This window comes from Physeter macrocephalus, chromosome 12 (genome assembly GCF_002837175.3).
Source record: "Physeter macrocephalus isolate SW-GA chromosome 12, ASM283717v5, whole genome shotgun sequence".
Taxonomy (NCBI): Eukaryota; Metazoa; Chordata; class Mammalia; order Artiodactyla; family Physeteridae; genus Physeter; species Physeter macrocephalus.
The window spans coordinates 44228702-44254385 of record NC_041225.1 but is presented as its reverse complement, the minus strand read 5'-3'; the positions used below and the strand labels follow the sequence as shown (position 1 = coordinate 44254385).

General features: G+C 51.8%; 1 protein-coding gene across 2 annotated transcripts in view; it reads right to left on the bottom strand.

Annotated features, from left to right (window-relative positions):
- Window positions 1-2420: 2420 nt before the first annotated feature.
- Window positions 2421-25684, bottom strand: part of EFR3B (EFR3 homolog B) — a 50200-nt gene continuing 26936 nt past the window's right edge. The window contains exons 5-22 of one of the 2 annotated variants that reach the window (XM_024118887.3): window positions 23433-23582; window positions 21875-22009; window positions 21356-21434; window positions 20472-20607; window positions 20032-20193; window positions 19047-19158; window positions 18621-18672; window positions 16466-16638; window positions 15863-15938; window positions 15237-15398; window positions 13914-14045; window positions 12419-12486; window positions 10946-11073; window positions 9348-9445; window positions 6060-6112; window positions 4770-4869; window positions 3389-3438; window positions 2421-2944 (exon numbers count right to left, since the gene is read on the bottom strand). In XM_024118887.3, the coding sequence (XP_023974655.1) occupies window positions 2839-2944; window positions 3389-3438; window positions 4770-4869; window positions 6060-6112; window positions 9348-9445; window positions 10946-11073; window positions 12419-12486; window positions 13914-14045; window positions 15237-15398; window positions 15863-15938; window positions 16466-16638; window positions 18621-18672; window positions 19047-19158; window positions 20032-20193; window positions 20472-20607; window positions 21356-21434; window positions 21875-22009; window positions 23433-23582 (1972 nt within the window). In that variant the 3' untranslated portion in view covers window positions 2421-2838. Of the gene's footprint in view, window positions 2945-3388; window positions 3439-4769; window positions 4877-6059; window positions 6113-9347; window positions 9446-10945; window positions 11074-12418; window positions 12487-13913; window positions 14046-15236; window positions 15399-15862; window positions 15939-16465; window positions 16639-18620; window positions 18673-19046; window positions 19159-20031; window positions 20194-20471; window positions 20608-21355; window positions 21435-21874; window positions 22010-23432; window positions 23583-25684 lie in introns of both variants that reach the window. The other variant, XM_024118885.3, reaches the window with a different exon arrangement.

Genomic DNA, 25684 nt, shown 5'->3' with positions numbered 1-25684 from the left:
GGATCCTCCCGGACCGGGGCACGAACCCGTGTCCCCTGCATCGACAGGCGGACTCTCAACCACTGCGCCACCAGGGAAGCCCCATCCATCTATTCTTATGCTTGAGGCGGAGGGCTGGACAGAGGAGAATGTCTGAGGACTTTTCTCCTTCTTCTTCTGACCCACTCAGGCTACTTCTCTGGGGAGGAGATGTTTAGGAGTCAAGAAATCACTTATTTCTACTTTTCAAAAAGAGGAAAATGGGAACAGGCACAGGCCATGGGGGACCCCTTTGCAGGGAAAACCAGAAGGAGCCTCCAGGGTCACACTGGGGCTCTCCTCTCATCTGCTTCTTATGCATTTATGTGACTCAACCAAGTTCACTGAAATTCCAAATATATCCATGCTACTGGGTTCTGTCAGCAGAGTGCTAACCGACCCTACCCCTTGCCCACGAGGAAGAGTCTTCAGCAGTTTTGGGGAGCGACTGGCTTGGGTGGCCTTGCTGACTGAAATTCACAACGGCGGGGGGATTAGCAAAAAGGGCTGGTCACTTGACACGGTGCCGCCAGACGCCAGCGGGCTTGGAAGGCAGGAAGAGTGATGCTAGGCTAAAGGCTGGGGTACCCACCAAACTCTGCTTGCCTTCTCTCCCAGGGCTCGGGAGGGCAGGGGTGAGGTGAAGGAGGCTGCTTAATTTACCATGTAATTGTTCCAGTTAATGTTCATCATGAACTTTCTGATTCTGAGGCATCTTTGGCCAGAATCCATATTCTACTCCATGTCAGCAGGCAAGTGAATATTCTACTGAGTGTAAGTTTAAATTGAAACTGAGAAGGAGGGCACTCAAAATGTGGCCAGGTCTCCAAAGGAAGCACATCTTTGCTATGTAGCGGTGACACAAAGTAAAAGCTGCTTCAGACAGAGGAAACAGCAGTGAAGTATGTGAAGAATGGGAATGCTGCACCTGTTTCTTCGATCTGTTCCCAGGGTGGGGATGAGGGAGAGACAGCTGATGGACATGTAGGTCTCTGGTTCTAGTGCTGGATCTAGAAAGAGGCCCAGGGAATGACTCCCAAGTCCCAGAACCAGGGCCCCAGGGCAGCGCTCGGGGTGCAGATGCCATGGGGGTGGACCCTACAGTCAGAGAAGCACTAGAGAGAAACAGGGCTTCGCGTCAAAGCTGAGCAGGGAAGAAAGATGGGAAGATCCAGTGAGGAAAAGACATGTTTGTGGCTCAAGATTTAGATTTTCTCTGAAGCTTCTTCCAAAGGTCATTTGTCTTCAAGTTTGTTTCTGGTTCTTTTAAATTTGGTTTCTTAATAAAGAGATATTAAAGTAAAGAGAAATCTCTGTTCATGCCTGTAAAGTTGGGCTGAGCATTAGCCAAAAGCCACAGAGCAGAACCAAAGGCTGTGGTGGAGGGGCAGGAGCCGGGCCCCCTCGGCCCTGTAGTCACGTAGACCCTCTGGAAGCCACAGGCCCACAGCACAGAGGCAGCAACCAGGGGGGAAACTACAGGAACGAGGGTCAGGCAGCCCCCATACCCAACAAGGTTATTGCACACGCAATAGGAAAATTACATTTGTTAAGATTCTCCTAATTTGGACAAATACACCTATCAGCCCCGATAATCAGGCTCTCACAGTGCATCTGTGCAGGCCACGCACAGAGGTGTGACCGGAGGGTGTCCCGAGAAGACTGCCCTCCCCTTAGCAGAATCAGCCCGCTTCCGACCCCACCCCACGCTGCCAAAAATTGTACCCTCAAAAGGGGTTCCTTTGGGTCAAGAAATCTACTCACCCTCCCTCTTTTCAAGAGCAAATTCTCCAGGAAGGAATCATTTGACCATTCTCACCTTCCTGTGAGTCATATCAGCTCAGAAAAGTTATGGGAAGTTAGACTGGAAAAGAAGCAGGAAAGGGCTCTTCTTGGCCAGAGGGAGCTGCCTCAGGACGAGGCCCAGGTGAGGTTCTGCCAGGGGCAGCTCCCACGGGGAGCCGCAGGAAGAGGAGCATCAAAGAGGGAGGACTCAACTCAGAAGTACAACCCTCTGGACAAAGGAGGGGAGACACTGCAGAGGGACGCAGACTTGCCCACTTCTGCCCGCCGCTCCTCTGCAGGAGGCCGGCCCGCGCTCCGGCTCCCTGGCCCAGCCGGCCAGCCTGGGGACCCGGGCTTGCTCTATCAGCGGCCTGCTGCCCCCCACGGTGTCTCTACCCCAGCTTCTGTTATACAAGCTCAGTATTAATTAACAATAGAAACAGTTCATGAAGAGGCAACTGGCAGGGTGAACAGGGGAGTGGAAAAGACACCAGACTTGAAGGCCTCTGGACCCTCAAATGGGGAAGGAGGAGGGGACACTCTGGAGGAGATCAGTGCCCCATCCTCCAGCTCTCACAGGCCACTGCTTTACAGGAGGAGCTGGCCTTGCTTCTACGGCTTCCTTTGACCAACTGTGTCTCTCTCTAGTTCCCTCCTGGGGGAATGGCAGCTGTGCACCGACCCCCGTGAAAGCCCTTCACTTACTACACTAAGCAGGAGTTTCCTGGGACCTCAGCCTCTCTCTGGAGACCCCCAGTGACTCTTGACCCCAGGATGACACCGAGGAGGAGACAAAGGGCACAGGTAGGATGCTTATTGGCCCCAGAGGGGCATGTGGCCAGATCTCCCTCAGGGAAGACAAAGAGGAAGCAGGGAGGCCGAGAGGGGGCCAGGGGGGCCCAGGGCTCCACTTTGCTTAGCTGTCCAAGGTGCTTTTTCTCTGAGATCCCAGTTAGATCTCCATGGCGTCGGGGTGGGCGTGAAGGAGAGCCCCTCCCTCAGGCCCCACCCCTCCGAGAAGCTGTGTCTTGGAATTCAGTATACGCACAGATCGGGAAACTTCATCTCATAGACGGGGATGGAGTGGCTCTGAGGCTGGCCATAGGCTGCGGTGATGGTTCCTGATGGGCTTGGGGGGGGCCTGGGGCAGAAACACACGGAGGGGAAAGACATGAGGACGGGGTTCTGGGGTCCCGCCCCGTGCAACAGAGCAGCTGATTGAGGTTTCTCTTCGAATAGGGACCAGAGATTTTGTCACTCCGTGGTTCCCAGGTTTCAAGCTGTTCTAGAATCTTCAGCTTGAAGTCAAGCTTTACTGCAGGCTCTACAGCAACTCTGTTGCTCTAGAAAGTACCAGCTTGGGACACTAGGACGCCCGGCTCTTTTCCAGGGTTCACTGAGCTGTCTCTTTCTCCCTTCAGTCTCTGTTTCCTTATCTGGGGAGAGTTGGTGGCCGACTCCTGCCCTGGAGACAGAGGCTGGGGGCAGGGAGGGCTGAAGACAGGTGCGAGAGGAGGACTTGGGGGGAGGGGTAACTACACTGGGCCACAGAGGTGGGGATCCCCTGCCCAGGGCTGCCACTTACCGGATGGTGATTTCAAAGATCTGATTGAGTTTGCTCTGCAGCAGTGATGCCTAGACACAAACAGAGGGAAGGTGAGCCGGGGGCTGTCTCCCAAGCCCCCCTGCCCAGCATGCACTGAAAGTGCTGGGCAGTTGCGGCCTTAGGAAAGAAACCGGTGTGAGCTCGTTTCCAGCAGTTATCTGTGGACTGGCGGTGGGTTCAGATCAGAAAGAGGCGCCCAGCAAAGGCCTGTTGGGGACAGCACAGAGGCCAGGAACCCCAGGAAGGACTTCAGCAAAAGTTCTGGAAGAGCCCTTAGCTCCTCCAAGTGGGACAATAGGGCCTGCTGGGCAGAGTCAGGAGGCTCAGAGCTGGTTCCAGCTCTTTCCTTATCTCCCAAGGAGCAGTTGTGCAAAGTTGGTGCATTAGGGGAGATGTTCTCTCCGGTCCCTTCCGGCTGCACCTAAGTCCATGTACACAGAGAGTGAGATTGTGCTCAACTCTGAGCTCACGAAATAAGCAGCATCTACATCTCAGGATGGGACAAGAGGTTGGCATACTACAGGCCCAGAAAAATCTATATTATACTTACATGTATTTTTATATATAATTTGTATATTTTTATATATTACTATATATAATTATTATATATGAGAAGTTTATGTATATATATTTGAAATATATATAATAGAAAATTACATGTGTTTTTATTGAGAGGAAAAAGTACAATAAAATATAAGTTATTTGTAGACTTTGGATGTTTACAATTAACGTTTCATTGTTACGAAGATGGACCCTGGGACTAACAAATCCTGGAATATCGTTTTCAAGAAATGTTTGTGTTCTTCCCTTAGCCATCTACTCGTCTTTCTACTCGTCCGGCGCCCTCTCATTCAGACTTCTTTTCCAAGGCCAGGCCATTCCATTCCACCTGACGGGGTCCCCCAGTTGGAAGCGGGCCCTGTAGCAAACGCTGGCCATCTTTCCTGTGCCATGGCCCCTTCCCCCATCACTCCATAATGTGACAATCTTAATGGCAACAAACTCGCAGAGCTGTCATGAGAAGGAGATAAGCTGATAAATGTAAGATGCTCTGGTGAACAGTAAGTGCTGTTTACGTTCTTGCTCTGATGATTATAATCATTATAATCTATCTATTTGGTACAGGAGATCCTGAGGTCAGGATTTCTCCCTGCTATGAAAACTGTGACCTCTGGAGGGGTGTATGACTAATAGCCTTTAGGTTCATGGGTTAACAATGTAGCGCCAAGGCAATGTTGGCATCTAAACCCTAATTTCTGGATGACAACAGTACCAGGATCTCCTAGAAACTCAGTCCTGCCCTGGACCCGCATCCAGTGTCCGTTTGATCCCGGTAGGGGCACCGCTACGTCTCACTTACCCGGGCCCCGCAATGCGCTGCAATCTCCTCGAAGGGCGCCTTCTGGAACTTCTCCACCACCTGTCGCCGCCGTTCACGCTCCTGCTCCTCGACGGCCACGCTGTCCACTGCGCCACAGAGAGCCGGGTCAGCCCTCAGGTCCTACCCCAGTGATGCAGTCTGAGACTGCCCCCCAGCTCTCCACGCTGCTGACGAGGGGCAGGGTAGCGTGGAGGGTGCGATGCCATCACTTGGCCCTGGGAGGGCTAGACCCTTTTCTGATTCTGCCTGAGGGCTCAGCCCCCTTCCTTGCCTAAGAGTTTGAAAACTACTTGAGTGGACCCTTAAGTGGGGCTAAAGCCCCATGTAGTTGCATTGACACTGGGACTCTTAGACGAAAGTTCCTGGAACAGGAAGTACTCTGGGGGGAATATGAAAAGGGACATCAACAGTGGAAAAGCCACAAAAGACAATGAAGAACCCCTATGGCAGAGCAGTCTGAGGCCATTTAGTTTAAGGCTTCTGCATATTCCTCTTGGTAGCCGAAATGAAAAAAAAAAAAAAAAAAAAAGGAAGAGTATGAAATATGTTCATCGTGCCCAGTTTAAGAAGGCAGAGCAGTGGGAACCTTTAGAAAGTGTACCGTGAATGACAACAAAAATAAAGATTTTTATCCGTTATCGGAAAAATTCTCTAATTCGGGATACTTCACTGCCCAATAATCTAGACGAGGTAATACTGCATTTTAAAATCTATTGCCATTATTAAATAAATATTAATAGGATTTGTTCTTAATGGCTTTCATTGGTCAACTTCTTCTTTTGTATCACACTCCACCAAAAAATTGTCAAGGTATTTATACAAATTAAAACTGCAGGTGGGAGGGAGGGAGACGCAAGAGGGAAGAGATATGGGAACATGTGTATATGTACAACTGATTCATTTTGTTTTAAAGCAGAAACTAACACATCATTGTAAAGCAATTATACTTCAATAACGATGTAAAAAAAATAAAATATAAAATTGCTTTTTACTTGTCTGATTAGCTGTAACCCTCAACTGACCACTTTTGATGGCAGCGGTCAGTAGAAAAAGGGTTCCTGGCATAGGACATGGACCCCCCACCGCCCCCCGTTAAGAGAGGGGGACTTTTAATTGCAGCTTCAGTAGTTGTGAAGACTTTAGAGGAAGCCACCAGCCTCTCCCCTCACACCTGTGTGAATCACACTTGGGAGGGCAGCAGACAGCTGCGCACACCCACACGCCTCTCCAGGACCCAGCCCTGCGATCCCCTCCCTGGGGGGCTCCCACTTACCAATGGCCTTCTTCAGCGTCTCATAGGTGATCTCCTCGGCAGGCACGCGCTGAGGGAGAGGGAACAGAAGTGCTCAGAAAGGGGGAGGGGGGAGCGGGGGGTGGGGAGGCAGTCTTGGCTTCCTCAGTTACCTGGCAGCCACTTCACTTCTCAGAAGAATGTCCTGAAGGGAGAAACTCCCTCAGGACACCCACATTCTCACTAGGGTCTCTGGAAGCTGCCTGAGCAGGCACAGAGCCTCCAACTGAAGGAGAGCAGGGAGAGAGAGAGGAGGGGAGGCTAGTGCCTCATCAGTCACAAGTCTGGCCTGAAAGAACTCACTGGCCCCTCCTCCCCTCGCCCCCCAGCAGGTCCCATTAAGCTCCCTGGGAAGAAAACACTGTAATTCAAACAAATCTTCAGAGAACATAACAGAAAATATTCGAAACAAGAGAAGGCAGTTAGCAAATATAACCTCATATGAAAATTTCAAGAACTGACTAACATTTTTGAAGACTTCTGATATTAAATTATCCACCAAGGTGATGTGAGTATTCAGTAAAGGTAAGGCATGCTGAGGTTGGTCCAAGGACCTGGGTCACAGGATCTCAGTGTCCTGGGAACCCATAAAAGGAGGTGGACAATAATAAAACCCAAAGAAGGGTGTTCTATGGATGTGTGGCCTTAGGTCAGATGCTGAAATTGTGAAGGGGTTTGGACTAAATTCCAGGAATTCCCCACTAGACTGTGAGCTCCTTGAGGCAAGACCCATGATTTATTCCTATTCTATTACTTAAATGTAATATTACATGAAAGAGGCAGGCACAGGAGAGAATGATTTCATCGATATAAAGCTCAAGAAGTGACATAAGTTGGGCTAGTGGCTCCCTCTGGGGAGCGGGGTACAGAGGCAGGGCTCCTGGAAGACAACGTTTTAGTCCCTGATCCGGGTGTGAGGGCATCAGTATATTCACTTTATTCACTCAGACAATTCACTGAGCTTGGAATTCCATAAATGCTTGTTCGAGTAGGAATGGACAGAGTTGTAGGTATGGGATAAAGTCATCCAACAAATATTAAGTGAGCACCAACTATGTGTAGGATTATTGGCTAGTCACTTAGTTGAAATTGCAAAATGTATTACTATAGGAATTAAGAGAGCATTATCATTCACTCTGAAGATTCATTCACTGTGAAGGTTCATCCTCTGTAGGTCTGTCCATCCATCCATCCATCCACTGTCAGCACTGACCAACATCAGATATTCATGGGCAAAGTGATAGGAAACCATGTGGTGGTGGGAGAAAAACGAAGACAGATCACTGGGTAAAGGCAGGCAGAGAGAAGCTGATGGAGGAGATGGACCACAGGCTGCATGTTGATGAATGGGCGATTCAAGAACGTAGAGGTGGAGAGGAAGGGTGATTCCGACATGGGATTCCATACTAGCAAAGACATGGAGGTGAATGAGATAGCATGGGGGAGACTGAGAGCAGACCAGCCAGAGAGGAGGGGAGATGAAATGAAAAGGGAGGGCATCCCTGACTACAAATGGCTCTGAATGCCAGGCACTGGGTTTGGAATTTAACCAAACCAGCATTTATTGATCACCTGCTATGAGGCTGGCATTTGAGGCTACAGGGAGTCACCGTGAGATTCTGGAGGGGTGGGGGTGGGGCAAGGTGGGCTGGAAGTGGAAAGAAGTATAGCACGGCAGAAGGGTGGAGGCTCCCACACCCCTGCTTTAGATACCAAGCCATCCCCGGGATAAGCTGACTTTCTGAGGGGGAGGAACCCATGATGGTGACCAGGAGGCCACAAGGGAGCAGGCGGCTGTGTACCCAGGTGAGCATTTCTCTTCCTTCTCCTGCTTCACTTTACTTATCAATTTCTGAGGGTCTCTCAACTCTCGGGAAGGAAGAATTACAACTATTGAGGGGATAGCAGCCAACTCATACTGAGATCCTAACACGTGAGGTTCCCATCCCTGCAGAGCTGGAAGGGCCTTGGAGGACACCTGGCTCAACCTCGTGTTGCTTCTCCAATTAGCCTGAGTCAGAGCTTCCTTCCTTCTATGGGAAGGTTCCAGACAAGCTTGGAAAAGCCCTGCCCTGGAGGTCTGCCCCAGTAACCGAGGAGCTGTTGGAATGTCTGAGGGCACAGTTAAGGGGAGGCTTGATCTTTACCCCACTGACTTCTCCTTGCTCCAGGCCCATCTGGGGAAAGGCTGGGTGTCCAGGCTGTCCTTCACAGCTACTGCAGGCTGTCCATGCCCAGGGATCTCGCAAGTCTCCTTGGCCCTGTCCCCCCCAGATATGCATCCTCCCTGTTCCTTGCTAAGGTTCCCCTGCGTCTCCGTCAACTCCCTTAATTGGCAGAGTTACCATTTAAAACAAGTGTACCGCATCCTGAGGCTTCAGTTCCCTCGGGACGCCTTTCTCCCTCCTCCCTGCCCTGCCCCCATTTCTTTTTTATTTTAGTGAGTAAATTTGGTATTTCCACTAAAATTCTTTATTCCCCCATACTTGTGGGTACACCTTCTTTATTTTCTGAGGTAGAAGCAATACTGGTAGGAGAGATATCACATGGTAATTTAAAGAGAAATTAGATATTCACAGCCCTCAAGAGATGATGGAAGGAAGAGAGATCTTTAAGCTACATCTTTCTCTTTAAAAAAGCATTTTTCTTGACATATCTGGAAGAAACATTGTAAAAGTTATTCTTGCCCTCATCTTTTCTGTGAGGCCTTCCAATTTCCAACATGGAGCACGTCCGCCTCCATCATGAATAGGGAATGACTACCAGCAAGGCTTTCAAGACTGATTTTTTTTTTTTTTTTTTTTGCGGTACGCGGGCCTCTCACTGTTGTGGCCTCTTCCGTTGTGGAGCACAGGCTCCGGATGCGCAGGCTCAGCGGCCACGGCTCACGGGCCCAGCCGCTCCGCGGCATGTGGGATCTTCCAGGACAGGGGCATGAACCCGTGTCCCCTGCATCGGCAGGCGGACTCTCAACCACTGCGCCACCAGGGAAGCCCAAGACTGATTTTTATAACATGCTCATGGGAGTGTACGGTGCGGGGGGGGATTCTGTAATTTTTTCCAGATGGAAATGTCTAGGACACATATGATGAGAGTCAGTAAGAAAACAGGACTTACTTGAGAAATTTACTTTCTGTGCAACTTTAAATGTGTGGGGTGGCTAAAGGGAGCCTAGATCGTGGAATGTCTGACCACCTAGGAGGTGGGAAGAGTCCCCTCCCAGGAGGACGCTGAGCTTCACCAGGACAGTGGATCAAGAATGAGACACTCACCTCCTCCTTCTCTGGGCTGTTCCTCGATTCTACCTCCACCTGCAGGGAAATGGTTTCTCCAATGCTCTTCCTCTTGGATAAGCGATCCTCATCTGGGAAAGGAGGACAGAGAGGCTAGAGTCCCCAGCTCCTGCAGAGCAAGCCAGGATCACGCCTCCAGCACCATCTCCCAACCCCCTTGCCTTTGCCTGGTCCACAGTCCTCGGAGGGCTCAGAGGGAGTTAATACACTGGGGTTGCAGCTGGAGTTTATGGAGTGCTGCGGGCCTTCACCGCCCATCTTAGGGCGGCGAGTTTTGCTTTTTAGGGCTAAGATTTTGAAATCACTGATGAGCACAAAGAAGCTGCTTGTGACCAGAAAGCGTATCTCAACTTTCACAAGGGTCATCTGCTAATAGCACCAGCAGCTGTCATCTGCGTAGCATTTCCTACTACGGGCATTTGCCTCTACCCTCTAAGGCAGGTATTGTTAATATCCCTATTTTACAGCCAAGGCAACTGAGACTCAGAGATGCCAAGGGACTCGTCTAAGATTCTTCAGGAAGTAAGCTGCAGAGAACTGGGTCTCAGACTTCACAGCCCATGTGTGCTCTTTCCGGCACAGTGGGGTCTCTCCCACGCACAGGCCAGGCTATCGCGTGGGCCAGTTACTCCCAAGGACCCTGCACTGAGGAGGAGAGGTGGGAAAATCAAGGATCTCACCATGGATTTCCACTGTGTCTTTCAGCTCTTGTATGACATCTAAGGTGCCATGGAAGGTGACCGAAGGACTCACAAGTCCCTTCCTTTCAGGCCCTGGCCAAGAAAAGCCAGAAGCAGGCTTGGAAGTCCTCGAGCAGGGCGCCTACCTGTCAGCTGAGGGATGTAGGGCAGGCAGAGCCTGTCTGCATTGTAACCACTGCCCCCCAGGACTTCACTGATCTTGCTCTGGCGGAAGAGAAACTCAATCACCACTCCATCAAGGTTTTGAGACAGCCTGGGAGACAAAGGAGGGAAGACGCAAATGAGAACCATGGGGGACTAGGATGATTTCCTGATGACCTTCCTTATTTTAAAAGTAATGCTGGGCTTCCCTGGTGGCGCAGTGGTTGAGAGTCCGCCTGCCAATGCAGGGGACACGGGTTCGTGCCACGCCACGGTCCGGGAAGATCCCTGTCATCTGCGTAGCATTTCCTACTACGGGCATTTGCCTCTACCCTCTAAGGCAGGTATTGTTAATATCCCTATTTTACAGCCAAGGCAACTGAGACTCAGAGATGCCAAGGGACTCGTCTAAGATTCTTCAGGAAGTAAGCTGCAGAGAACTGGGTCTCAGACTTCACAGCCCATGTGTGCTCTTTCCGGCACAGTGGGGTCTCTCCCACGCACAGGCCAGGCTATCGCGTGGGCCAGTTACTCCCAAGGACCCTGCACTGAGGAGGAGAGGTGGGAAAATCAAGGATCTCACCATGGATTTCCACTGTGTCTTTCAGCTCTTGTATGACATCTAAGGTGCCATGGAAGGTGACCGAAGGACTCACAAGTCCCTTCCTTTCAGGCCCTGGCCAAGAAAAGCCAGAAGCAGGCTTGGAAGTCCTCGAGCAGGGCGCCTACCTGTCAGCTGAGGGATGTAGGGCAGGCAGAGCCTGTCTGCATTGTAACCACTGCCCCCCAGGACTTCACTGATCTTGCTCTGGCGGAAGAGAAACTCAATCACCACTCCATCAAGGTTTTGAGACAGCCTGGGAGACAAAGGAGGGAAGACGCAAATGAGAACCATGGGGGACTAGGATGATTTCCTGATGACCTTCCTTATTTTAAAAGTAATGCTGGGCTTCCCTGGTGGCGCAGTGGTTGAGAGTCCGCCTGCCAATGCAGGGGACACGGGTTCGTGCCACGCCACGGTCCGGGAAGATCCCACATGCCGCGGAGCGGCTGGGCCCGTGAGCCATGGCCGCTGAGTCTGCGCATCCGGAGCCTGTGCTCCGCAACGGGAGAGGCCACAACAGTGAGAGGCCCGCGTACCAGGGAAAAAAAAAAAAAAAAAAAAAGTAATGCTCAAGGGATTTCCCCAGTGGCCTAGTGGTTAGGATTCCCGGCTTTTACTGCTGTGGCCTGGGCTCAATCCCTGGTTGGGGAACTGAGATCCCTCAGGCCACGCAGCAAGGCCAGAAAAAAAAAGTAACACTCATTATACAAAAGTGACAGAGGAGCAAAAGGAAAAAAAACCACCTACAGTCCCACTTTCCAGAGAGAACCACATTCGCATTTTGTGCAGAGTCCCTCAGTCACACACATTTTTGCACACACACAAACATCCCCATGGCCCCCACTGTCCTGTTCTAGGATCTATTTTATTCACCTATTATACATTGAACATTTCACATGAACTATTTTTTTTCTTTTTTTTTTTTTTTGCGGTACGCGGGCCTCTCATTGCTGTGGCCTCTCCCCTTGCGGAGCACAGGCTCCGGACGCGCAGGCTCAGTGGCCATGGCTCATGGGCCCAGCCGCTCCGCGGCATGTGGGACCCTCCCGGACCGGGGCACGAACCCGTGTCCCCTGCGTCGGCAGGCGGACTCTCAACCACTGCGCCACCAGGGAAGCCCTGAACTATTCTTTAAAAACATTTTGGATGGGCTACCAGTTGTCTATGGTGTGGATGGGCCATAATTTATAAAGCCATCCTCTATTGTGGGACATTTTGTTTTTTTCAGAATATCTTTCCCTTGAGTCCCTCTGATGCTGAAGTGATGTTGGCCCACACACTGCAGGCTGAGAAGGCCACTTGGATCGGTGGCACTGTCTTGTCAGGAAGGACTCCTCCAGGATTTGTTCCCATGGGCTTGGCCAAAGTTCCCAGAGGCTGCATCCCATATTCTGTAGTACAACACACTGAGATGGCTGAAGGCATGAATTATGGTCAGGTGAGGGGATCAAACTTGACCCAGGACTTCTGGGTCATAGGCATAGGGTCCACTTTCTGCCCTTGAGCCCATAGAAGCCCAAGTCCCTGGCCTCAGACCGTCCACTTTCTTACTCAGCTGCTTGGGTTGCCCTTGACCACACCCTCAGTGCTCTCCTCACCTGGGTCTCTCCACAAACACGTCCTCAGGGAGCATGTATGGAGCCTCTTTCTTCCTGCTCTCTATCACCTGAGGTTTGGGAGGAATCGTGAGAAAAGCTGGGTTCAGCAGGGAGAGGGAAATCCAAACAGGCCAGTGAAAGAGCTCCCGTTCCCCTCAGCACTTCCTCCCTCCCACGAACCCCCTGGAAGAGCACCCACGGCTGGGCTTCTGAGGGAGAAACTCAGACCAACAGGGACCTCAGGGCAGCCTGTGAAGCCCAGGAGGACTGCTCAAGCTGTCTCCAGTGACACACATGCATTAAGTGTCCTCCAAAGGCAGGGGACTTAGCTCCCAAGAGAGTTCAGTTTCTTGCTCCTGTGTCCTATTCCTGTTTTCTGTTTAAACTCAAAAAAAGGAAGCATAGGTCTCACTGTTCCCCAAACCCAGGTGCACTGCAAAACACCCTGATGGAGAGTGACGCGGTGAGTTTCCCTCAGCATCCTTTGCAAGCTTTTGACAAGAAAGCTTTTGAAAGATGCTGGGAAGTGGGAGGACACTTGGCATGAAAGTATGTGCAGGAGGTGAGGAAGCCACGATGCTACTATTTTTACTGCAGAGGATGTCGGGGCATTGCCTTTCCTGCCCTCCTGGATCAGCCCAAGGCTGGGAAGATCCTGCCTCATTCAGGGTGGTCTCTGGCACAGCAATACAGCACCTTCCTCCATGCCCGCAGCCAGCCCAGGCCAGCTGAGACCTGAGCTTTCTTGTTTAGTTTTATTTTGTTTTGCTAGTGTATTTTAAATTTAATCCTACATATTGTGTCATTCTACCTATACATAGTTCAGTATGTCTTAAAATGCCTTTTTGCAACAACTGAGATCACTTGATTATAGACCGGGTATAAGATAATACCAAGGCATAACCGATAATTTAATTAGGCATGTAAATAGCACAGCAATTAGGTAGAAAGGTGTCCATATTCTTTTGGACACACACCGATATATGCAGAGGTGAAACGACATGATAGTCAAGGTTTGTTTGAACATATTTCAGCAAAGGAAAAGAAAAAGAAAAGGAGACAGATGAAGCAAATGTGGAAGAATCTTCATAACTGTTTAATTTGTGTGACAGCTGTGCGGATATTCACTGCCCTACTCATATTGCTTTTGTGATATTTGAAAATTTTCAAAACAAAAACTTTCCTTAAAGTAGCTTTAGTCCCAGATGACCTGAGAGATGTGGGTATGTGCGCTTCCGGGAGTGGGGGGAGCATAAAAGGGCCGGAAGTAGAGGAGGGCAAGTAGCAGGTTGGGAAGGGGTATAGGATACTGCCTGCGCCTGACCCTGCCCTGCTATGTCATGTGGTACAGGAGGAGTCACTACCGCTGGGAATTTCTCACCATTAGTTCTCATGCCTAGACTAAGCACAGGGCTCATTCAATTAAGCAAAAGTTGTTCTGGGGAAACCCCAAGTCAAGGGCCTTCTGACCTCTCAGGGTCATGAGGAAACCAACCTCACGGATGTGCTGGCAGAAGGCAGGCACTGTCGTGAGTTGGCTGATGAGGTTCAGGTAGGAGGCACCCAGTGCGTAGAGGGCACAGCGGTTGTAAACAGGCAAGTTCTCTTCATTGACCTGGGCCACGTCCTATGGCAACACAGAGGGAACAAACTATACTGGTGCCCCACCCTCCAGCCACCCTCCACCAACCTCCTTCAGAGGTGGCCCGCTACTCAAGACAAAGCCTTTTCCAGCATGTTCCCCATAACTTCCTGGGGAACAGAAGTCACCCTCATTAAAGCTGAAGCAAATGGTCCTTAGAACAATCCATGAGCTGGAGGCTCATAAATACTTGAGTGGAGAGGTGATGACCTCAGTGCCCCACTCTGCAGTTGCAGCTGTAGGGAACTTGACGGTCCAAACCCTCATGAATCCCACCTCTAGGATGCTGTCACCTTCCCTACAGACCTTGGATGATTCTTGGAGGACTGGACTGGCTTGCTAAGCTGGGTTCATATGTTAAACTGACAAAGTTGTGAGAGTTACTAGGGGATTGGGACACAAGGGAATCTCAAATTCTAGAATGAAGACTATCGTAGCATCTGGGTTGGCCTTGCAGGACTGAGCACCGTCAAGCAGGGAGCTGAAGAGTCTCCACCACACAATTCCAGGTTTGCCACCATTCAGGATATGATGGCCATCTAGCTTCAGCACCCTGCTGACCCTGGCCTTTGAGGTCTGAAGGACCGGCCCCAATTCCCAGCATCTTGAGCAGTAGACTTCCACCCAGGCAGACCGTGAAAGTCTAAAGCCCTATCTAGTGCCACACCGGCTGCCTGAGAGTCACGAGGGGAGCTTGTCGAACCTCCAGATGCCCAAGCTTGGGGACAGAACTGGGATTATATATTTTTAATAAGTGCTTAAGGCAATTCTGAAGCACAGCCAGGTTTGGGAACTAGGTAATCTTTAGACAAACGAGTATGTTTGGAGATCACTCCGGGCTTATGAGTACCCTCTCGGCAATCCTTGGAGTCTCACTCAGACCTTGCAAGAGACCCAGAATACTAGGGTGAAGGGATATTTGTGAAAGACCCTGTTTCCCGGGTCTCCTTTACTCTGAGGATGGGCCAAAGCCATGAATTCAGCATCCTTTGGTGGTTGCCCGAACAGGACCATGGTTTGTGGTCTTCATGGAGGAATGGCCAACCAAGGGTGCAATATTCCTGGGCTCCAGAACAGCTGTTAAGCAGTAGCTACTTGGCACTCTCATTAGCGCTTGGCCAAAACAGGTCCCCTCGCCCGATCCCAACCCTACGTCCTGCCCACAGGGGGCCCCACCTGGACAGCCAGCACCAGGCGGATGAGGTCCACCACCACCTCCTCGTTGGCCAGCTCAATGCTGATAAGCGCCAGCAGGCCGTAGAGCGCCTCGTAGTGCTTCTGTATGTTCGTTTCCTCCTTACAGCTCAGGTAGATGTGTCTGTAGAGCTGCTGGGAGTGCTGGAGATGGGGACGAGGGTGGAGGCAAGGCCACGGCGGGCAGGGTGGGGACAGGAGGGGCAAGGAGAATGGGAAGAGCAGTCTGAAGGGGGCGGCGCAGCTGTGTGTACCCCACCTCCACCCTCAGGGACAGGCTGCCTTTAAAGCAGACCCCAGTGGAATCGGGCAGTGCAGGAGTAGGTGCTTAGGGAAGGTGGGTCCAGTGGAACCAGCAACAAAAGCTGCTGCCCAAATCCAGTTTTAGAACACAGTCAAGGGATGTTCCTCACTCTGGCTCGGTGATAAGTATGACCTGGAGGCTTGATACCCTAGCGGGGTCGCTGGTCACCCTGACTAAGCATAGTCAAAGAGGAGGAAGGGGCTTCTAGGGGCATGGCCAGTGGCGACTTGGGGGCTGGAAGACTGGGGTCCGCAGGGCCTGACCCACCCGGGCTTCACTGTGTCTTGAGGTCACGCTTGCTAACCTTCTTCATGAAGATGGTGTCCTGCCGGGAGCACTTGTCCACTTTCAGCTTCAGGACAGAGATGTCACTGAGGGTACTGGGAGGGGACGTGAGGGGCCACCTCAGTCAGACCTCGTGTGAGGCCAGCAGAGCTCACATGGTGTCACTGGGCTCTATCCCAGTGTTGTTAGTTGTACCAATGCCTCCCTGTGTCCTCCTGCCCTGGTTCTTGGCCTGATCTCCACTTTCTCCCAAGTTCTCAAGCTCCTGTCTCTTTTTTCTTAAATACTGATCCAGATTATCCTCTTCCTCCCTTTCTTTCCTCCCTTTCAGCCCCCCAGTCTCAACTGATAACCCTGCATCCCCTTCTTTCCTCCCCACCTGAGAGCTCCCTTGGGTACCTGCTCTTTACCTCCCAAATCTCCCTCCCTTGCTCCACCAGGCACAAATGCCCCTTCAGTCTCTCCTTCCCTTGTAGGACCCCAGGGTCCATGTCCGTGATTAGCTCCCTGGGGGGGGGGGGTCCCACTGAAGATCTGAATTGTCTTCCCACCTGAGTGTGAGGTCCTAATGGGAGTCTCCTCCCCCATCACATACAAAATAGAGGGGAGACCCCAAGTTCACCTGATGGTGGAGAACTTGTGACGGTTGCCATGACGATCAATGAAACTGATGAGAATCTCTAGAACGAAGAGACGGATCTCTGCATCCTCCATGAGGGAGGTGGAGAGAAGGCGGTCAAGGAAGTTGCTGGGCAGAGCTGACATCATGTTGTTGCACTGGAAGCCGGTGGATACCTGCAAGGGAGCCCAGGATCACGTGCTTAGGAACGCCGGCCCTCCTGGAAGCAGCGAGGAGACTGAGGAGCAGTCGGCAGAATTTGGGTCTGAAGCATCCATCCTCTCTAAACATCTTCCAGCCCAGTTTCCCCGTCCTCCACCTTAGGCCGCTTTTGGGAACCCTCCAACATCTACCTAGGCAACCCGCCTAGCTCAGCTTAGCTAATTGGATGGGGACAGTATGCAGGGACATTAAGTTACTAAAAGCAAGCAAAGGATGAGCACTAGAAGAGAGCGAAAGCCAGGGAGCCTCTGAACCTAATGTTTCAGCCCATTAGGGCACAAATGGTGAACATTCACCATGAACACGCTTCATTAGGAGCACGAACAGTCACAAAGAAGGAGAGATGGTGGAAGAACTTACAGCCAGGCTGAGGAATTAGAACCCATGGACATGGCAACAGCCAAGAGCACACACAGCATTTGCTTACATCTCTTCTAGCATGGCCATAATGAGGGTCTTCCGATTGAAGCCAGTTGGCGTACAGAGACACCTCACCCATGATGGTGTCAAAGTAGTTAAAAGCAGCAAAACAGATTTACTGTTAAATCCATATTGCAAAACATTGCCTTTGATGATTCAGCAGGCCCTTGAGGCTCTGGTAAAGCCTGGTGGCATCAGTAGTAAACATCTACTGAAGGGGGATGTTTTGGAAAGTTCACCGAAGGGGGATGTATTTGAGTGTGCCCCAAACTGTCACCTTGGTAAGATGCAGGGTACAAATTAATGACGGTAAACTCAGCAAAGGACTGGCAGGAATACATAGACAAAGGAGGTACCAGATGTGGGCGGTGTCGGCACAAAAAGCCTTTATAAAAATAGTGTGACATGAAAGGTGTGGGCTGGAGGGAGGGAAGGGAGGGCGTCAGGGGGAGTGAGGGGACTGTGCAGAGAGGCATGGTTAGAACAGAGACGGGTTGAAGGGTCACAAGGGGGGTCTAGGGAGGGAAAGGGGACTGAGGACCTTCCAATTTCAGTCTGAGAAGTTTGAAATCTGGATGCACATCAATTAGAAACTGAGATTTACTCTTTAACAAGGAGCAACATGTGAAGAACAACATTTCTCGAAAATTCTTCTTGGTTGTATTTATGATAGGTGAGGAGGGAGGGAGCAACTATGAGAATAATCTAGTTCTGAGATGTCCAGAGTTTAGGCCACGGTTGTGCCTTGGGGAGCTTGTTACAAATACAGATTCCAGGACCTCACTCAGACTAATGGCTCAAAATCTCTAGGGAATCTATATGTTAAACAAGTTGGTCATAGGAACAGCATTTGAGAACAATAAATCTAGCCTCCAGTGATGGCTGCAAAGAAGGAAAGAAGACAAATGTAAAAAAATTAATAAAGGGGGGAATTCCCTGGCGGTCCAGTGGTTAGGGCTCGGCGCTTTCACTGCCGGGGCCTGGGTTCGATCCCTGGTCGGGGAACTAAGATCCTGCAAGCCACGCGGCATGGCCAGAAATATATTTTTTTAAATTAAAAATTAAGTTACATAAAATAATTATGGTTATTATTTTTTTTTAATGGTTAAAGGGAAAGATAGTGGCTGGGAGACTGAGGTGGGCATAAGTACCAAGGGAGAAACAGGTGGAAGGGACCTGGGGAGATACTTGGAGGGAAAAAGGGCAGGAACCAATAGATTCCATCTCAATACAGAGATAATATTTGAGTGACAAGGCCATCAGTAGCTGAGAAAGTACCTTTGTGAAAGTTAGAAACAGGCATCCTGCCTGCTCTGGAAGACCCAGCCCTGTGGGTACCCAGCCTGGCTAGTGAGTGGAACACAGGTTGGATTTCAGCCCCCTACTCACCCCTTTGGCTGGGCATGTTTGTGCAGTGTGCAACCTGCACAACTGTATGTAGTAGCCTTGTCTTAGTTCCTTGGAAGGAACTGCCTCCTACAGAGGCAGAGCAGGAATGGGGACAGGAGAGGCTCACCTGTAGGAGGGATTTCAGCAGCATAATCTGGGTCAGCCGGTTCCTGTTCTCCCTATAGACCAGAGACACAGATGATCACCAAGATGGTGATATAGGCAAAGGCCCCACACTTGCCTGCCCAGTTCTCTCTCCTGATTAGATTCTCCATGAGGCTTATCTTGTTAGGTTAGCCAGGACAGTGACTTCCAGACCAGGGAACTAATGGCTCCCCCCAAGGTTGTTATTGGTGGGACAGCCTGAGGAATTGTAGGATCCAAAGGCCCACTAAAGGCTGCTGAGGGATTTGAGAGTAGAATGAGAGAAGGCAAGTAAGGACAGAACCAGGAAAGTTCAGGTGGAGAAGGGAGAGAGCCCAAAAACGTGGGAACGGGAGTCAGGTGGAATTTAGGCTGGGAGAGGAAGGGGAGGAAGGCACGGTAGACTCACCCGGTCCTCCCCATCTCCATGGGGTGATGCAGGGAAGGCAGTGGAACCTTGCTCATGATGAAGAGGATCACCTCGGAGCGCTGGTAAGTAGGCAACGTGCTGGCAAAGGAGCCTTCAGGAAAAAGACAGAAGAGAGGGTTCGAGGCCGGCAGCTGCTGGGGTCTCCGCTCCAACTTTGAGCTGAACAAACTACTGTGAAGAGTGCGGGCTGCTTCTCTAGGGAGACGATTAAGACCCAGAGGGAGACACCTAGATGACGGCAGAGGACTCTTCCAGGCTCCCGTTCCTTCACTTGTTATTCCGGAGGCTGCGGTTAAGGTCTCCGGGACGGAGAAGCTCCGGTGGAGCTAGGACCAGAAGGCTCTGAAAGTGATGAGCCCTTACACGCACACGGTGGCTTTATGGTTCTCCCCTTCCACATCCACGTGCATATCCACGGCCTTCTCCCTGTCCTCTTTCCTTCCTTTTCTCTTTCTTTCTCCCACCTCCCCTCCAATCGCTCAAACGTGGAAGAGTCAGGTAGGACTAATGGGGACTGGGGTGCGGGAAGAGTTCGCCCGTCTTAGCCTCTGATCTGAACTCCAGGCTGAGAAACCCAGGGAGATCGTGCTGTGATCTAACTCGGGCCTGGCCCAGGCCACTCTGTGAGCTGTGTGCGCCATGGGCTGACTCCACTTCCCCCAGTGTCCGTGAATAACACGATTTAAGTGGATGACAATCCTACACCGCCCTAACATCCTCGCGGGAGGGGCCCCGCCTTCCCGCCCGCCTGCCTGCCCCTCCCTCCGCGGTTCCGGCCCCGGGCCCTGCCCCTCCCCGGGCCCCCGCAGCTCCCCGGGCCCTGCCCCTCCCCGGGCCCCAGGAGCTCCCCGGGCCCCCGCAGCTCCCCGGGCCCTGCCCCTCCCCGGGCCCCAGGAGCTCCCCGGGCCCCCGCAGCTCCCCGGGCCCTGCCCCTCCCCGGGCCCCAGGAGCTCCCCGGGCCCACCTATGGTCTTGATGACCGCCTCCTGGAACATGCGCTCTTCGTGCTCCTTGATGATCTTGGTGCCAAGGCTGATGGCCCCATCGTAGCTCCCGGTCAAAGCATAGTCGATGCTGAGCCGCAGCTGCCTCAGCAGAGTGTTGAACATCTCCAGCACCGTGGGCCCTGAGCGCAGCGGGGTGGGAGACCTGAAATCCGGGGCTGGCACTCCTCGCTTATCCTCCCCTGCCCTGCATTATCGGGCAAGCCCAGGCCCCCTTCCAGCCAGGGGCTTCCTCTGCCACTACCTTCCCCGGCTGATTTCTCCTCCGGAGGAAAGCCGGCTCAGACACCTCCCTATCGTGCCTTGCCCTCTTCTGGAAGGGGAGGCAGCCTACGGTTAAGGGCAGTTTTTTGTCCTTGGGGGGGTCCCCAGGCCCCGCTCCACTCGGGATCCGCCTTACCCACAGAGCCCGTGGCGGCGATGACAGCAGCTTCCGACAGGACCTCCACGATGCCCGCCCGCACCGTGGCCGCGCTGCGGCTGTTGGCATCCAGGTGGCTCAGGAGCTGCTGGATAACCAGGTGGGAGTGCTGCGGCTGGGGGGGAGGGAGAGGTGCTGGTCCCCAGATAGCAGCCCCCATATGGCCTCTGAGCCAGGGCAGCCCTCGACGAGGACCCAAAGCTGGGTGGACAAAAGGGAGGTCCCAAGGCTAGCAGGCACTAGAGGTGGCACCCGGATACCCCAGTTCCTTTTCCTGAGCCCCTCCCCCTCCTCGGTCCAAGAAGGAGCTGAGTCAAATCCCAATGAAGACCTGGATTTCCACATTTTTCCTGGGCCCCTTCACTTCAAATGGGTCAAAAGTCAATTTCAAGATACTGTCTTCCTTTTCAGTTTCCCCAGATCCCAGGTCTTATTAGGGCCACCAGAGGCCAGGTGGTTTAGTCCAGTGGTGCTCAAAGTGTGGCCTGTGGTCTGGTGCCAGTTCAAGGTCTGTCTGATGCCCATTTACATTGAGCTAAGTATGGAAATTGAGAGTAAGTGTTGAGTACGCAATTTGACAGAAGCCATGGCAGCCAATTATGGTCTGTGGGCTTGTATTTTGCATGAGGTTGTCGTTTGTTTTTTCTAGCAATTCTTTTTGTGTTTTATAAAGTATGGGTCTGTGACATATTAGAAATTAAACTAGTCCTTCTCCACGACTAGGTTAAGCAGCGCTGGTTTAGACAACTAGGGGCTTAGGAGAAGTCACAGAGGACAGCTGGTTTTCTCCAGGAATGCACCGTTCGCTCCCAGAGGCGCCACCTTGGCCAGAGGGACAGGCTGGACCAGGGGAGCCGCCGTACCTGAATTGAGTACATGATGATTTTAAAGCAACGGATGGCGAACACCTTGGGTTCCCAAAGAGAATGGTTATCCAGATGGCTGTGAGGGAGAAAATATGGAGAGTAACTATGAAATGCAAGTGATGTTAGGAAGGAGGAGAAGCTTGGGGGTGGGGGGGGAAGTCACCTCCCGAGAGACCCAGCCCCTCTCGAAGCTCCCAGGTAAGTAGCAAGGGCTTTCAGGTGTAGGTGAGAGAAGGGAAGCACGAGAAGTCAAGGAACAGGGTTCCGTTGCTGTGGGCTCAGGAATGAAGCCAGGCACCTTCCTCTTGCCAACTCCTCTCCCCAAAACTGTGCTCGGTCACCACGTGGTAGCTTTTGATGCCACAGTGCGGGGAACATGGGCACAGAGAAGGGACCCACTTGGCCGAAGCACCACAACTATAACACCTCCTTCCCTCCTCCCGAGTCCGCAAGGAGTTGCCGGACCTGAAACTGTTCAAAGCTGAAGGCGGGTGGATGGGGAAGGGGAACACTCACACGAGAACAGGCTTGATGGCGTTTTTGATGTTGCCAAAGGCAGCCCGGCCCAGCAGTTCCCGAAGGCACCTCTCAGCCAGCTCTGCAGGGTTCTCTTTCTCCTTCTCTGGTGCTTGGAGGGGGGAGGGGGACCGGCTGTGGAAACACACAGCCCATGGGTGAGGGATGGAATGCACAGCTGGGCGTCGCTTTGTGCAGGCCTTCTGTGCTTCCCTCACGCAAATGGTCCCAGTAGGACAAGCAGGAATTTGACGTGGGCTGCACTAGGTCGCAGGGGAGGAGTCGAGGCTGTCAGAAGTTAAATGGGGGTAAGGAAGCCCACAGTGGAGGAAGATTGTGGGAGGAGGGGTAGAGTTCTTTTTCTGGACATCCTAGGGACAGGCCTGATGTGCCTCTGTGGGAAGGATAGATGCCCTGAGCACCATGGGCCTGGGGAGGCGCAGACCACGAGTGTCTCCATGCCCCCAAGGCTTTGGAAGGAACGAGAGATGAGATAAGAGAGGGAGGCCGACAGAGTTGGAAAAAGCAGAAGAAAAGGGGAGAGAGGAAGGAGGGAAAAAAGCGGGAGGAAAAAAGGAAAGGCACGGGGTTTGGCTTAGGTGTGACTCAGTGGTACCCACCCACCTCCACCTGAGACCACCAGGGAGCTTGTCAGTGAAATGCTATTCCAGGAACAACCACCAGAGGGCATACTAAATTTCCCAACCGGCTCTAGCAGCGCAGGCTCAACTGACGGAAAGTGAGGAACCCACGATATCTTCAATCGGCGTCATGCCCAGCCAACGTGGACAGCACCGTGAAACTTTCCCTCCATCCCACTTCACAGAGGGGAAGAGTGAGGGGCAGGGACAGGATGAATCCATGTCTGGGGGTTCCCAGATTAAAACCCAGTATCTGTAACTCGTGTCAAGTGGCTGCTGGCTGGTCAAGTGGGTTTTTTTTTTTTTTTGCGGTACGCGGGCCTCTCACTGTTGCGGCCTCTCCCGTTGCGGAGCACAGGCTCCGGACGCACAGGCCCAGCGGCCGTGGCTCACGGGCCCAGCCTCTCCGCGGCATGTGGGATCTTCCCGGACCGGGGCACGAACCCGCGTCCCCTGCATCGGCAGGTGGATTCTCAACCACTGCGCCACGAGGGAAGCCCTCAAGTGGGCATTTTTAAGGGACTGGAACACCACTAGGAAGTGAGAGAGAAGAAAGGTCCTCCTCAGCAACTGGAACCATGAAAGGCATTTAAAAACCTCCTTGGCCTGCTGCTTCGAGAAACACCAAGGGAACCCAACTCTTGGTTCTTTGTGTTCAGCACACACTTACCCCAGGGAGCCCAGCACCATTACTGTTTTTCCTTCAGGAATGCAGACCTTAAGGGGTACAGCAGGCTGGTAGAAGGCCAGAGCCAAGGCTCCTAGGGAAGCAGCTTTGGACTCACTGCAGAACAAGCCACAAAAGCCAAGAGCCCTGACTCTGGGGCTGGGTTTTACCAACCAACCCAGCCGTGTGGTTGCCAAGTGCCCTGGGAGGGCTGCAGGGCCGCGTGCAAGCTCCCCCCTCGCCTGCTCACCTCTCTGCCTCCTCCACGTGTTGCAGATTGAAAAGCAGGGATGGGACAATCTTGTCCATGTGCTGTGGGTCCCAGATATTGGCCTGCAGTTCATCATTCACGGTCTTCCTCACCACCCCTTGCAGACCTTTGATACCTGACATTCGGATTCTGTAAGGAAAAGGGAGACGTGGGGCCATGAAGTCTCCAAGCCCTTCAAGTCCAGCTTCTGTGACAAGGAGAGCAGCACAGCGAGGGGATTAGGGATGCACTCGTCCCTCAAAAGGCAGAACAGAGCCCGCCTTCTACTCTTCACGTGACTTGGCCTCCTGGTTGGCCGCCTTCTCGTGCTGGTGGATGTGAGCACGAAGGCCACGTCTTCTGGCTTGTCTTGGAGATTCCCAGACTGCCCTTGCCCCGTACCACCTGGGCTTCATCGCTAGGGTGCCCAGTTTCTCCAGGCTCTTTAGTACCCAGCTGGGTTTTCTCTAGCTTGAGCCCAAGATATAAGTTCAAAGTGCTGCCAAGAACGGACGAGGCAGAAACCAGGTCTGTGAGCAACTTACAGGGGGAGGGGATCTGGAGGGGGAGGCACAGAGCTGTCAGGCTCTCAGGCACAAAGAGGTCTTGGCTGGGACTAAGCTGGCTGAGAAAGCAGAGGGGAAATGAGGGGACCCCTTTTGCACATCCCCAGTTCCCACTCTGCTGACTCAGGGATCAGCACAGCCCTGCAGGAAGTTCCTTTCTTTTTTTTTTTTTTTTTGCGGTACGCAGGCCTCTCACTGTTGTGGCCTCTCCCGTTGCGGAGCACAGGCTCCGGACGCGCAGGCTCAGCGGCCATGGCTCACGGGCCCAGCCGCTCTGCGGCATGTGGGATCTTCCCAGACCGGGGCACGAACCCACGTCCCCTGCATCGGCAGGCGGACTCTCAACCACTGCGCCACCAGAGAAGCCCTGAAGTTCCTTTTTTTAACCAAACCTTATTTTTTTCCTGATTATAACATAATACATGCTAATTATAGAAAAGTGTAAAGATGATTTCCCCTGCCATCGCCGCTCAAAGATAATTATCATTGGCATTTTGGTGTCTTTCCTTTCTTCTGTGTATAATATATAACAGAATCAAGAACCTGCTGCATATGTAATTTGTATTGGCTTTTTTCACCTATAGCATTCTATCACAAGCATTTTCCTACATCATTAACTCACAAACATGTTGAATGGTTATTTGATACACTGTTATAAGAACTTTCTGAACTAGTCACCTATTGGTCATTTAAGTTGTTTCTAAATTTGCTTCTGTAATAATGCTACAATGGACATCGCTGTACAAAGTACTTTACTACATTCCAAATCATTGCCATGAGTAGAATTACTGAATCGAAAGGTAAGGAATGAAAGGCTCCCAGTTTTGCCAGATTCCTCTCCCCACGCCCACTGCACAAGCTGCAGGAGAATACCATCCTCCCTGTGCCTGCCTCAGCACTAGGGATCTCATTTTAAACATCTGCTCTAATTTTGTGGCTCAGAAAAATCCTCATATCTTTTAGCGATTTCAGTTCGTATCCTTTTGATGATTATTGGAGTTGAGCAGTTTTTCTAAATATTTAGTTGCCATTTGTAATTTCAGCTTCAGTTTTAAGTGCTGTTACCACGGCGCTACCCTGAGCTTTACGCGGAGACCATAACTGGGTGGTGAGAGATGCCTAATACACCAACATCCCCTGGCTCAGGACCATTAGGGCTGCTGGCAATGGACGAGGATTCCCTGGGCAAACATTTAGCTCCTCTAATCCTGAGCCAAGTCAGCACCCTGAGCTGAGGCTGTCCAGACTTGAGAACGAAGTAACTGTAATACAATTCTGCTAACTATTCCTGGCTCCAGGTTAAAGGTGCTCCCTAGTGCACTACAGAAATAAATCCCAGACATGCTGGACTCATGTTCCCCCCAAGAGAGCCTGGCTGACAGGAAACCAGGCCCAGGGGATGGAAAATTTTCTACACAGGGCTTCCCTATGTGTGACTGAATTAATTTTTCTTCACTCTTTCAATCTCCCCAGAATCCCTTCCACATGTGTACACATTTCATTCCATGATGCCCAGAGCTGACTGATCAGGCCTGGGGGAGAAGCAGCCTCTTACTGTTCCTTATAATGGGCTCAGTGGAGGCCTGCCCACATGCAAGGGACTGGGAAGTCTCTGAACCCAAGGGGACTACACACACACACACACACACACACACACACACACACACACACACACACACACCTATT